General features: G+C 37.5%; 1 protein-coding gene across 1 annotated transcript; it reads left to right on the forward strand.

Annotated features, from left to right (window-relative positions):
* Positions 1-454: 454 nt before the first annotated feature.
* On the forward strand, positions 455-9,334 carry lpcat2 (lysophosphatidylcholine acyltransferase 2). Its single transcript, XM_085450479.1, has 14 exons — positions 455-725; positions 1,101-1,243; positions 2,847-3,064; positions 3,572-3,684; positions 3,854-3,914; positions 4,327-4,385; positions 4,862-4,896; positions 5,117-5,171; positions 5,383-5,465; positions 5,864-5,989; positions 6,119-6,272; positions 6,943-7,041; positions 7,750-7,891; positions 8,230-9,334. Exons 1-14 carry the CDS (start codon positions 615-617, stop codon positions 8,406-8,408), a joined length of 1,578 nt encoding a protein of 525 aa, XP_085306605.1. The 5' UTR covers positions 455-614; the 3' UTR covers positions 8,409-9,334.
* Positions 9,335-14,902: the final 5,568 nt, after the last annotated feature.

Here is a 14,902-nt window from a genome sequence, read left to right on the forward strand (position 1 = left end):
TAAGTAACAAGCGGGCTAACTTTAAAATAATCAGATATAAAATTCATTGAATAGAGCAAACGGACTTTATCTAAACCCCTGCAAAGACTATAATTTGTTTGGAAACTGTGCCATCTTGTGGACATTTATGATAAATGTGTAGCCTTTGCATAAAATCAGTTATTTGCTCGTGACACCGCGATCGTCCTAACTTTCTTTAGCATTTACTCCCCCGGGAGTCCTAACCAGTGTTATTTTATCAAAGCACACAACCTACGAGACAATTTTAATCTTTTCCTATCTGAACCAATTTTTTTCGAGGCATCTAAATGGGATACCACTATATTTTAGATACTGTCGAAAGGGTACTGTCTAAAGTCAGTACCTTGCAAAATTTAGTGACAGTGTACAAACATTCACTTAACAGTCTTAATTCCCCACTGCACAGCGGAGGTGGAGCTTGAAGCTACCGGTTTTGCTCTCGCGTGCTTGAGTTTTGTACTCGTCGTAACTCGCGCTTGATACCGTTTGGCTCAGCAACAAATGAGAACAGGTTCTCTGTTGAGGAAGTGAGATGGTAACATCACGGGGCTACAAATTAGAACTTCAGCCGTCATTTCGCTCACTGGACTACGATGCCACCGCAGCGAGTAGGTGCCTTGCCGAGGCAACAATCTCTGCTTTTGCCTGCGGTCGTCAACCCGTTTGTCCAAGACACCAAACTAAGCAACGCTGCTATAATTAAAGTGAGTATTTCTTCTTCTTTTTCTTTTTCTTCTTCTTCTGCTTTTTTAAGAGATTGCACAAAGGCAGGATTTTGAAGAATGCTCGTTTGGTAACAGTGTTTCATAGTGTGACATAGTGCACTCAGGCTGCTGTATCCAGGGCCTGTAATCTTCTCCAACACGGCTTTGACAATCAGCTTGTAAAGCCTCCTATGCAGCACAACAGACTGAGCCATTGGGAGCTTTCTAGAAAGCTTTCCAGCAATGTGGATTTCTAGGCTCGTGCATATTTCTGCTAGGTGGGAGGTCAGTTTTCAGCCAGGCAGCAAGTGACTTGAACACCAGGGAGGTTTGGGCCTGTAATTAATATGCATAAATGTACTCCTCTGCCTGCAGTGTGTCTTGTTGGGAATTTTCTTGGTCCCTCTTCGAGCTATCTTTATAACCCTGGTTCTGATGGTGTTATGGCCAGTGTCTGTCATTGTCACCTTCAAGCTGCCTCTGAAAGGAGCTGTGGAGCCAAGCACAGGATGGAGAAGGTAACTATGGATACCAGTAACATCCAGTCTTTCTCAGAGTTGGCCACGACTTTATCACACCTAAAGCAAAACAATAATAATATATTTAGCTTATTCTTGACATCAGTTTTGTTTACTTGCAAATGATCTTTTGCTTATTTATTTTTTCAAAACTTGGTTGCCCAGAAAAACTGTTTTGAATTGAACTACTACTACTAAACGCTTTGAACATATCTATCAAACAATAAACATATTGAACTTTAAGTTTTGCAAAAGTAATGAATTGTACTGAGGTGAGAAGAAGGATAAAAAGTCAGTTTTCGCTCATATGCTTTACAGAAGCAAAACATGCCAAAAAAATAATAGTTCCTGTAATAATGAATTAGCAGCTACTTGTGTTCATGTCGACTCATGCTTTTCTAGATCATATCCTCTTCACAAGCAATACCTCACCTCAGTTTCCTTCAGAAAGGAACTAGTCGGTGGGGGGTTAAGGGGAACTGGAGATGATGTTTTAGCCACTTTGTTCACCTCTGATGTCCAAAAGTAATAACAGACATTATAATTATAATAATTTTCTATATCTGTTTATATCTTGTATGAAAAGGACTCATTCCACTGGACTTATTAAACAGTATGTCTGTACATATAGTCTGAAAATGACAATTAGTTTTGTAGTCTATATTTTACTTGGGTGTGTGTTGGCTTCTTCACACTTGTTCACAGTGTAAACAGTTCTTGTGATCTTAGACTACAACATTTTTCATACATTTTGCAGATGACTGACAGAAAAAAAAAATATAAGTTTAAACTATTGAAATCTTGTAATCTTGTGTCTTGTCTTTTTTTGACAGACAGGTTAGGCTGTTACTACAAAGCTTTATATCAATGAATTTGTGTTGTATTGCAGATACCAGTGAAAATCGCCACCCTGCTTTGTCGAACCACAGGTTTTTTTAACCTTGATAGTTTGTTTGCATTAGTAAAATGATGAACCATCCTTCAGCTTAAAGGCTGTATACTATTTTCGGAGCCTGTGACAAATTGCTCAGAAGCACAGAAAGTGTGACATGATAGTTTAAAGCAGGGCATAAGCCCACACTGCATAATGAAGGAAGTGAAACTTAACCATAATAACTTGACTGATAGCATACGTTAAAACGTTTTACTGTAAGAGCCGATTGATTAATGTATCTTTAAATATTCATGTTTGTATTCTCTTTAATTTGTTTCATATTAAGTATGTGAAACTAAGTTCATAATGTCATTCATCATTTTGTATCTCTGACTCCATAGCAACACCCCTTCCTTCCTTTCTACAGTTTTTGAGGAAGCAATTGGCAACAGTAACATACTTTGCGCTTTAAGGTTAAAGAAAAGCACGAAATTGTGAAACGCATCCTGTTACCACAACACATCAGTCAATATACTGAACCGATAAACAAAGAAGGTCTAAATAGACCCATTAAAAATATTATACCAGCCCTTTTTATGTAAAGAATTTAGGATTTTCTCATGCAAAGCTTCTTGCACTGTTGTGTAGAATAGACAGTCACTTCCCATTCACATTTTTTTTTCATTCACAAAAATTCAGCAATTTAAAAAAAAAAATTTTTATCTCCAGATTTTTGTGTCAAAGAGTGATGGCTGCCTTGGGGAGGGCTTACTTCTTCAGCATGGGTTTTCGAGTGGTGGTCAAGGGTAAGCAGGCCAGCAGCCATGACGCACCCATCCTGGCTGTGGCCCCCCACTCCACCTTTTTTGATGGGATTGTCTGCGTTGTAGCTGGCCTGCCCTCCACTGTCTCCCGTGTCGAGAACCTCGCCACACCCATCTTTGGCAGTAAGATACTTTTTGCATGATTGTTTCGAACAGGAAAGTAGGGACAAACTGTGTTTGTTATAGTCCATTTCCATCTGCCTTCACCTGAATGCACAGTTTCCCACTCTCTATGAAACGTGGGAGAGCTTGTAATATATATACAATGGAATGTCATTACTTGCTGCCTGTACTGGGTATCAATTAGTCCAGTACTTTGGAGTTGTCATTGACATAAATCCTTGTTATAGTAAGTAAAATTTACAAATGCACTCTATGAAGTAAACACAAGCTAAGACATTGATTAATATAAGCCTTTTCATCCATCTTTTTAAAAGTAATAACAACACATAACTCATTTCATATCTGTCACATGTGATTTGTTAAACAGTGATATCACTCTGTCTTATTTAACACTTACAAACGAATGCAAATAACTAAAGCCTGTGCACCAGATTAGTGGAAAATATGATCAAGATTACTATATTCTTTTGTATGTTCATTACCATTAATCTTTTGTTCTCTCTTTAGGGTTCCTTCGGAGTCTCCAGCCAGTGCTGGTATCTAGAACAGACCCAGACTCCCGGAAGAACACAATCAACGAGATTAACAAGAGAGCCAAGTCAGGAGGCCAGTGGCCACAGGTCTGGCACTGCAGTCATTCTCAATAAAAATGACTTTTATATGAATTTATTCGTTGTTTCCAAAGGAGAAAAACTGTATTCAGTGTTGACTCAGATTATTTTAAAAGCAATCTTTGCAATTTTGAGGGGTATTATTTTACCATTCAGCAAGGATGCTTTTTTTTTTCAGGTTCTTATATTTCCAGAAGGAACATGTACAAATCGCTCATGTCTTATCACGTTCAAACAAGGTAAGATATAAAATGTACATTTTGTGTAGTGTAATCATTAGTTTAATTTCTATCAGCATGTCAAATGCAAATAAAAAAGATAACAACATTTTACTATACAAAACTTAGATCTACTACTGTATTATAGAACATTTAGTATTTTCTCTTAACATAAATCAAATCCATTTAATACATCGATTTCATAACAGAGAGTGCTTCTTCGTACGTTATTCCATTTAATCAATATTTGATGTGGTTTGTGTTTTAACTTTTGGTTAACTGATGCCTATAAGAGTGGTTCTGTATGTGGTGAGAGAATGGAGAAGTCAGAGTAAAATCATATAGTTTTACAGCTATGCACTTCATGTTTAACTACACGCTGTGTGGTTTTTTATTTTATTTTAATACCTATTGTTCCCCACGCCACTTTTAGGTGCCTTCATTCCTGGTGTTCCTGTGCAGCCTGTGCTTCTGAGGTATCCTAACAAACTGGTAAGTAGGGTTGTGACAGTAATAGATTTTCATTTTTCGTACATATACATACACAGCCAGTAATATCTGTTCAGTTATGTAGTGCAAAACTATAGGAATAGTGTATATATTGGATTCCCTGTTGGATTTGTAGATTTGCTCACAAACAAATGAACAGTCGTATTTTTTATGATAGTTTCATTTTATTGGAGAACGACTTACTTTCTAAATCTTTTACCTTTTTTTGGTTGTGGCTCGGCAGTTCAAAGCTTCAATTCCCTCCAGATTTTCGTGAGGATTGTGGGCTTGTCTCATCATTGTGTTCACTAGGAAATCTAAAAGCATGACATTCCTATATATTTGTAAATGATTTTAAAATTTATACCAGTGTTGTAGTGGATAATATAATATGACACAGTCCTATGTGCAGACTGTCTTATACCAATGTTAAAGATTCAGGAATGAATGAATAATATACTTGTGTTTTTTCTCTGTAGGATACAGTGACTTGGACATGGCAAGGATTCAAGTCGTGAGTATGCTTTATAGAGTTTTGCCTCGTCCAGTATACATCACTCGATCTATAAGTATGCATGTCTAAATATGCATATTTATAAATTGCATGCATTTGTAAACTGTCACTTTTTCCCAGAAAATAAACATAATTATTGCACAATTATATGGCTGCCTTATTTTTACAACACTGTAGTTCTAATGAATGAGAATGTATAACAGTTTTTTTGATTATGCAGGAAAACACTTCTGCTTTTGACACTGTGCCAGCTCTACACAACAGTAGAAATTGAGGTAAGAGATTTTCTGATTTCTCGTAGTGTTTGTATAATAACATTATCTCATGAAGTCGTTTAAAGAGTTTTAGTTGTTTTGGATATATGATGTACTCAAAAGGACTCTTTTAAACTAAGGCTAGCAGAAGTTTTTATTTTCCTTTTTGGTTTAAGTGTACTTTTTGTTTGACTGTTCTCATACACTTCTCATCTGTTTACATGCTTCCCAGTTCCTCCCACCTCATATCCCCACAGAGGAAGAGAAGAAAAGCCCCGCTCTGTTTGCCAGCAGAGTACGAGAAACTATGGCCAAGTAAGTGTTCATTAGTCTTAAGCGTATAATGTATTATGTAAAGCAATTTATGTTGCCTTTTCGTAAAGAGGTTCTGTGCAAAACCACATTGCACTGCATATTGCTCAAATGCAAAGTGGAACAATTTGCTATAGAAAGTAAAAGTACTGTATAAATGTTTAAATAAGTCATAAATATAGTGTTATGCACATGCAAGGCTACTAAGCTGATAAGAAAATAAACAAGTGGTCAGTATTGGAGAGTGAGTGCAATTTGTCAAACTAAATTTGCATTTTTTACTGTCTTTAGGTCTATATCCATGCACAGTGAATCTGGCTATTGCTTTGCTATAATCTTTGTGTGCCTCCTTTGACTACTATAGTGAGTTGATTAAATGTCTGCAAACCTTCTATTTTTAGGGCTTTGGGCGTTCCTGTGACAGACCACACATATGAAGATTGCCGCTTAATGATCTCAGCTGGTGAACTCACACTTCCGATGGAGGCTGGCTTGGTTGAGTTCACTAAAATTAGTCGCAAACTCAAGTAAGAACATGTAATATGAGCGTTACCAAAAATTGCAGTTAGTACTGACCAATGCAGCTTCAAAGGGTTCTTATTGTTGTTAATGTTGATTATGATATAACCTGTCACCATTATGTTTGGCTCAACTAGTCTGAAGTGGGACAATATAAGGAAGGAACTTGACGGTTTTGCAACCATGGCCAGCACCTGTAAGGGGGGACGCATAACTATTGAGGAATTTGCCAGTTTCTTAAAGCTTCCTGTCAGCCCAGTCCTCGAGGATCTGTTTAGACTGTTTGACAGGGTGAGAAACTTGTATGTTAAATATTTGTTAAACATTATATGTTGAAATCAACTGAACATTACCCTTTTCAAATATCGCCGTGGCGTGGCACCACTTCACAAGGTTTTAAAACAGCCAGTATTTGGCCTGGCCAAGCGAATGACATTTATTAGATGGACACATTTGAATGTGAATGATCAGTAAAATAGTGAAGTTCATTTTACTGATAGCTGTAGTATTTATGTAAGTTTAGGCACTTTAGAAAAACTTCGCTTGCAAACCCTTAAAAAATAAAACACCTTTTATATTTATTTTTATAAAGCTCTAATAGGGTATGTGAAATGAAGTGAAAATCCAATACATTTCTGTGTCACAGTGTTGCACCAGTTGGAGGGGGAAAGCTACTGAGTTTCATACTTTCTGTTCTCTTATCTGTGTTCATCACTTTCAACATGAGTCAGAGAGCATGTGTTTACTAAAAACTGAATGTTACCTTGTATCATGTGCATTTCATAAACTTGTTATCAAATCACTATAGTAGTAAAGACTTAATCAAATAGTATTATCACTATTACCAGACACCGAATAACAGCAGACAACAAGCGCTTGCACCATAAATGATTAAATGCTGTCGATCATAATAATCTTTACATTTAACAGCTCATCTGTTCTAATTGACCTCTCTCTCTAGAATGGAGATGGCACTATAGACTTCAGAGAATATGTTATCGGTGTGAATATCCTGTGTAGGCCATCTAACACTGAGGATGTTCTCAAAATGGCTTTCCAGGTGAGACCATACATTTCTCATACTGATGTGTTCATATTGGGGGCTGAATATTATGCAAATCTCTTGGAGTGAAGCAAGAAAAATTACAACAGCTCCTTTATTGACTCGCCCAAGGTAGCACTACTATGGTTTTTGCAAGGCAAATGACCTTCAAGGGTATTTATACATTTCTGTATAAATACCCTTCTGTACACCTAATATGTTACTTCTATTGCATCATGCATTTCCTGCTGATAGTAGTTTTATCACTCTATCATGATAAACTAGTAGCTATGAAGGATATATCTGAGATGCTTAAACTGTAATCTGTGACAATTTGTGAGAAGTATAAACAGTGCAACTGTTTATATATGAAATATATACCCCAAAATATAAAAAGCATATACACTTTGCAAAAGGAATAAGTTAAATGCAAAAAATGACCAATGTTAAGATAAAATCAACCAGCCCAGCCCTTACTGTCTGTGCACAGCAGCAGCTTTAGTATAGCAAGAACAAAGGCAGCATACAATTCACAGAAGGTTGCATAATGTCAGGCTAACAATGTGTGTCTGCTGTGAACATTTTGCTGGCCATAAAGTCAGATGCAATTTGAACTTACTAATCAAAACTTACTTTCTCCTGCTTCGTGCAACGTCCAAGATCATTTTGAAACCTTTTTCTTGAAAGTCGTTACTCATTTCTCACTTTTTATTATCTTTCATGCAGCTTTTTGACACAGATGAAGATGAGAAAGTCACCCATGACGAGTTTACTGCTCTGCTGTGCTCTGCTTTGGGTGTGTCAGATGTAGACATGACCAAACTTTTTGAAGCGATTGATGCCGACGGCTCTGGTTTCATTACCTTCAGTAAGTAGAATCTAATTGAAGAGAAAAGCCTAATGCAAAGCTCCCGTTATGTCTTGTGGCCTCTTATTTGATTCCTGGTGATATTTTGTCAAGAAAATGTTAAATAAATAAAATAATAATAACAATAATAATGGATTGCATTTATATAGCGCTTTTCGAGACCCTCAAAGCGCTTTACAATTCCACTATTCATTCACTCTCACATTCACACACTGGTGGAGGCAGCTACAGTTGTAGCCACAGCTGCCCTGGGTCAGACTGACTAAATTGTTCAAAAAATAGTTCATTATTATTGTGTGTACAGCACCCTGTAGTTTTTCTCTGTTCTGATTCTTTAGATGAATTTCAAGAATTTGCTGCAACCCATCCTGAGTATGCCAAGCTCTTCACCACCTATCTGGAACTTCAGAGATATCAAGCTATCCAAGAAGCAAACCCAGGTGATCTGGAACTTGCTGTTCAGCCCAGTTCAGGGGAAGAACCAGAGGAGAGCACATCTGACAAAAAAGATGACTAAGACAGACCATAACTGTGACTTTTATTTGACTTCACTGAAAAGAGAAATGAATACAAGGCTGTTGCAGTCTTGTCAGCATATTCAAGTCACTGCAGCAGAAATGGTCATATATGGTGAAGCGCTTGCATTTTTATAGTTTTAGAAAGCTTTGATTTTCGATTTTAGTGCCTTATAGATAAAAAGCAACTTACCCCCAAATTTTTTCTGTCAGTGTATTTTTGTGTATGCTTTGCTATGACACGAAACACAGATGGGGTGCGTCATAGCAGGACAATATGTCTGAAAACTGGTCATTGTTTTAAATAAGGTTTACACCTATTCTTCAGTCATCACTGTGGTTTTTGCTGGGTTTTTACTGACGGAGATGAGCACAGCCTTGTGCACCTTATCCTTTGTCTTTGTAATTTTTCTTTAACAGAGTGGGAAATCTTGCCAAATCAACACAAATTTTAAATGTAAGCAAAGAGTCCTTGTGCTTCTTTATTACAGTATAATTAGAGTACTGTGAGCAACCCAGATATGTTCTGTTTTAAAATTTTGTCTACAGTGAGCATAGATGCTGTGTATTACACTTTTCCCACCCTCGGTGCTCAGGGACACAGAACTTGTAACTCAGCTGTATAATTAGCCAGAAGTTTGCTTTGCATGTGTATCTATTTGCATTTCTACTGAAGATTGTTGTTGCTGAGACAGCACCACGTCTGTGCAGCTTTAAGTTTACTAAAGCAAATCAACCACTGAAAATAGGGCAATTTGTGAGCAAAAAGGCAACGGTGCTTCTACACAACAGCATATTCCAGTGGGGTATGCTTTCAGACCCGATTAACTAGAGGCATTGTTATTTATTTAGTGGGTTGTATTGCAATTATGTTTTGCTTTTTGTTAACACTGCAAAATGTTATTTTTAAAATAAAACAAGAACACAATCCTCTTTGCCATTTTTTTTTTTATTCATCACAGAGGAAACTTGTAATGACTTTCATAGACTTTGTTTCTATTAAGGCATAAGTGCAATAAACAGGCTACAGCTGAACTGCTGTTTTTCCAAAATCACCACAAGGTGTCAGTAGTTACCCATTGCAGTTCTGTTGTGTGTGCCTTTTTTCTTCACCCACTTGCCAATGTGAGTTAAAATACCTTGTGTCTATTTTGACTGTACCTTACTTTGATGTTGGCGCTAGACAATGAGGTTTAAACTGGGGGAGGAATTAAAGGCAGGCATGTACTGATAAAATTGGATAAATGTTGTTGTGCATGTTTGTAAGATTTACCTCATTACTGGCCAACATGGATGATTTTTTTAAGCTATGGATATCTATAGCATGATTCAGGGTTTTTTCTGATTACACTTGCTATGGATTTAAATGTTAAAATTATTTGAATCAGAGAAATATTTATGCAAATAAAATAACATCCTTGCATGTCTTGAAAGAATGTGTCCACTTTTATCATTTAAGAATTTGTGGAATTTTCAATTTCTAAAAAAAAAAGATTATAATCACTTATCATTTGGTACATATTGATCTGTCAACTGATTGGTGAAACTGTTGCTTTTACGTTTACCTTACGTTTTAGCACAACTGTGTGATCCTCCTCACCTGATCTCAGCAGAGAACAACCACTAAATGCAACTTTAGTCTTAATACAATTTTGGTTACTTTGTTCTCACATCTACAGAAACACAAAAACGCACAGTCTTGCTTTATATGCACAGACAAGGCAGAAATGAGCGATGGAGAGCGGCCTCTTCATTGAAAGCCCGCTGTTACACAAACTGTGATTACCTGCTGTGATTTCCACCTTCAATTTGTTTTAACCTTTTCAAACATACAGACGCTCATTTAATTTTAATCAAAATTGATGAGGTGGCATGGAATCAATTAAATCACATTGTCGCCGCGCTTACAACAGTGTGACTCCCTCCCTACCCCCAGCTTCTGCTCTTCTCTTTGGCCACATCTCCCTCCATCCTCACACTTTCCTCTGGATGGTTCTTGTATATTGCTGTATCCATTTGAGCCATGCCTGCAGGGCAATCCTGTCGCAGTAGATTGTGGGAGAGATGTGTTGGTAATCTGATTTGGTCTCCTCAGGACCTGAGTGAGTGATCAGCCTCTGTGGATGCGAGCTGGACACAGGCCTCATACGGATTGGGGACTCACCGTGCCAAGCTGGAAGGAAAGGTCAAACCCGACAGGCCTCACTCCTAAATTAATGTGACTCAACTTTGGGCCTCAATTTAACCGAGCTGCCTTCTCAGGCAAAATCAGAACCAGGAATCAGTCTTGGCGGAGTTCCACTCTGCAAACTGAAATCCATCTGAAATCCATTTAGTGTATTTCAAAAAGTTTAAGGATGATTTTTATGTTGCGCTGACAGGTTTGACTTTCAGTATACAAGGCAAACACTCTAGTCCAAGCAATCCCAAATATCATGTTTTAACAGCTACAAATGCTGACCATATCCAAATCCACATTTTGCTCATGTAACTCCAGAAACAACAGAATAGTCTAATTCATCTGCTTTTATGTAATATTAATAAAAAAAATATGTCTGTGAAGGTTCTCAGTCATCCAGGTCATCGTAGTCAAAGGAGCTTGCAAAGAAAAGCGTCTGGACTTCTTTAAGAAGTCTTAATAAAAAAAAACAAACGAACATGAAAAGTCCCCAGCTTTGTTATTGCAAGGATGTTTTAGGAATCTTACATAAGAGGAAGAAATCAAAATAACTTCATGTTCCTATAGAATCGACTTTCCTGATTATAAAAACAGGATACCTGGGTGTGTGTATACATAGTCGTCTGACCCTCCTTCCTATGAGTGACGAACATGGACATAAGGTTTCAAAAACACAGTATTAACGTTAGCTTACAGGTCAGAGGAGTGCACAAAAGTTCTGGCAAGAAGAGGTTGGCAAGCTGAAATGCTGGAAATGTTTGGATGAAAGTACATAAAAGGTATTAACGCTTTTACCCCACCCAAGCTTGAAATTAGGCCTTAAAAAGATAACATGTAAGAAAAATGATAAAGGCTTTGATCTCTGGTCCACTACAAATGCTTTGTTCTTCCTGGTTGTATCAATTGTAAAGTGGAGATCTTTTCCACTGATTTGGCATGGCATAATGGGCTTTCACTTTGAGATGTGCTGCATAGTTTACAAAAAAAAAAAACAGTCTATGAATGTTTGGCAGCATTATGGCCCTCTGTAAAGATGAACCCACTGTTTAATCTGCTGTCAGTTCAGCTGTACTAAAGCCAGCTGGAAAGGCTGAACGTGATACAGGTGCTGGGTTCAACTGTAGCTCAGTGTAAATGTTTAATTTAATTCTTTTGGATGGTTTCCTCTCTAGACGCTGGTATTTTGATTTAATACATTTTTACTGCGATCGGTGCACTCATTAGTACACACCTTCACAGCTCACATGTTGGACCACCCTTGACTTTTGCTAGCTTAAGCTTAGCAGTCTTTCTCCTACAGCTCTTCAGGGAGTTCCTCCAAATTTCATTGTTACATTTCCTTATCACACCAGATGACACCTTGTTGATTTTCATTCTCCTATTATTCTCTCAGAAAAGTGATTGCGCCTCATTTCCTGTGTAGTGGTTTATAGAAACAGTGAAGGGCTCGGTGAGGGCAAGGTTCGGGGAACCTTATAAAACATCAGTTATCCAGCGCCAGTATCTGCAGTGAAAGTTTGTTTTCTTGCTCAGTGTTTAGGGTGTTTTACATCTCTGTCTGATTTCCAGATGGTTCTGTGAATGAAGGGCAACAACTTTTCCTGCGTAATAGTCGAGGATGGGTCAGCATGAGGTTGAAATAAAGAAATGTGTCTTTTATTTGCCAGTGAGACTGGCCAACAAAGGTGTGAAAGTGTTTCTATTTTTCAAACAAACCCCAAATAATGCCTAGATCAGTGGTTCTTAACCCGGGTTCGATCGAACCCTAGGGGTTCGATGAGTCAGTCTCAGGGGTTCAGCAGAGCCTCCACCGTGACATGCACGGCTCATTTTGTGCACCAATAAAAAAACATATCTATGTCTTGAATTTGAAAAAAATCATTTTTTTATTTTTCACTAAAGAGGGGTTCAGTGAATGCGCATATGAAACTGCTGGGGTTCGGTGCCTCCAACAAGGTTAAGAACCACTGGCCTAGACACTCATTTTCTTCCTCTTTTTCCTACTTGATTCCTATTGCCAACAAAACTTGATCATGCGTTACAGTGTTTACAACAGTTTCACAATATGTATTTATGGTTACATCATAGAAAAGTAGAAGTTGGAGGATGGAAATTGAAATGTGTCTCTTAGAGGAGATGTTAGTGCAGTCTGATTCTAATCTATAATTTGAAATTTTATGTAAGACTTCCTGATCAACTGTAGCCTTTTTTCAAACCATAATCATGTCAATCAGCATGCTATTAGGCTTCCCCTTTCAGGCCAATGATTACTACCCACAACTGAAGGGTTGAAAGGATGTGACCAACTGAAAGATAAAAGTCTTTTTGATATACTGATGAGGACTGATGGAGGACTTTTTAGAGACAATGGCATTCTTACAGATTTTCTTTTGTGTGTACGTGTTGGCTGAAGCTCTCTTTACTAGTCTGCAAGTTTGGATTGTCTTAGGCATATTTTAAGGATGTGCTGTGTGCTGCTCGGAACATGGCTCTCTGTCCCCAGACATCTGACTCAAACTGCTGTTTCACTCACCAAATGTATACAGCAAGAAGGAAAAAGACTTAACATTGCTGAAGTAGTTAAATCTTTGCAGATACTACTAAAGCCTAGAGGGGAAAATTTAATGACACTCCTCCCTTAGTGAGGCCTGGAGAGATTTAAAACAGAGAGCTTTAAAGGGGCAGCAGAACAAAACAAACCCACTCAGTACTAATACCATGAACTGATTGCCATGTAGTAAAGACCTGGTAAGTTAAGTCTGCGGAATGACCACGTAAGAATTGCATTTTTGTTTTTATGTGTAAGGGCAAAGGTCCTTTACGTTAAAATTGTGGCCTATGGATTTACAGAATAGCCTGAAAGTCTCATTTAAGCTGTGTCATATGTGTCTGTTTTGAACTTAATTATAAGGTAAGACAGAAAGGTATATATTTGTCATTATATTTATAATATTACCAAGACTGAAACTATTAAGTAGAATAGGTGCATATGGCATTGTATGGAAAGAAATGTTTGTGTGGTTTTAAAGGGCATTAGAAGGGAAAAGTCTTTGCTTTGCCCCTAACTAAATGTTCAGGTTAATTCTAGAGGGTCATGCTGTGGCAGCTGAGAGATTGCCTCTCCGTTTATTACAGTTTAAGCCTAAGGTCAATCAGGAAGAATCCAAATCTTAAGAGAAAAAGAAGACTGAGGAAAAAGTGGAGGATAGAAGAGGACTTAAAAACTCCATGGATACAGCATGATTAGGGTTATAGACTGATTTGCCCATTCCCAGTATTTGACCTGCATTATGCACCTGCACAGCAAAAAACTGTGAGGACTATTACCTTTAAAATAAATGTGCTATTGTATAATATTTAAGATGACTGAAAATTTGAAGGAACACACTTGTTGAAGGTACATCATAACAAAACGCAGTACATGCAATTTAGCTGATTATGGTCAATTTTATTCTTACCTAGAGATGCCATTTTCAAATGTAACTGGCACTGCAAAATAAAGTGCAAAAGAATAGAAGTAATTCAGAAGAAAAGGGCAGTAATAACACATTATCCTACCTTGTTACCTGGTCCTTTGTCTTACCATCACTGCAGTTATTCAATCTTCACAAACAAAACGCCTCCAACCAGCCCTGTTAGGGTTTTTTAAAACAAGCACTGGAGAGCAAAGAGGACATTCATTGACTTTAATGGGATGAACTGATCAACCATATCTAATAGAAATCATTGCCCCTGGCAAAAGCTGCTTTAGAATTGAATTACACATGGGACACAATGCTTTTATGGCTTCTTAGAAAACTGTAATTCAATCTGTTTAGTGCAGAGAAGAAACAGATAAAGTCCAAATGAAAACATTAAAAAAAGTTTTGGTGTATGTGAAATTTACGTGCTATAAAAACATGAAGGTAAAGCGATCATATGTCTCTTGGACAACGTTAAATCCAAACACCAAGTAGAAATGCACATAGGCCTACATGCGCTATCGTTTTACCCCATTCTTGACACGGAAAACTTAAACATCAAATAAATCAACATATTCTAACAAGTTTGTGCTGTGTACGTTTTGTGTGTTTGTTTTTCTCACATACTTGATTTATAGAAAAAGCAATGCTTCGTATAAGTTCGTACAAGTTTCGTTCCAGGTGGAACAATCTTACCACGACTGTACAGTCGGATGTAGGCGTGCAGATTTATGGAAACTTGAGCTATGACAAGCCAAAAAAAAAAAAAAAGTCGACATCAAACTGGAGAGAAAGCGTTCAATTATGAAATATCACGTGGAAGGGAGAGGGGAAAGCGATTTAAAAGCTCGCATTT

Source organism: Copadichromis virginalis, linkage group LG1 (assembly GCF_057382275.1).
Source record: "Copadichromis virginalis isolate Kocher_CV1m ecotype Utaka linkage group LG1, C_Virginalis_male_GT1.1, whole genome shotgun sequence".
Lineage (NCBI taxonomy): Eukaryota > Metazoa > Chordata > Actinopteri > Cichliformes > Cichlidae > Copadichromis > Copadichromis virginalis.

Coding starts and splice junctions, on each gene's coding strand:
- lpcat2 (XM_085450479.1), top strand. CDS start 615: ATGCCACCGCAGCGAGTAGGTGCCTTGCCGAGGCAACAATCTCTGCTT. Junction 1,244..2,846: donor CCAAGCACAGGATGGAGAAG/GTAACTATGGAT, acceptor TTTTATCTCCAG/ATTTTTGTGTCAAAGAGTGA. Junction 5,466..5,863: donor GTACGAGAAACTATGGCCAA/GTAAGTGTTCAT, acceptor TTCTATTTTTAG/GGCTTTGGGCGTTCCTGTGA.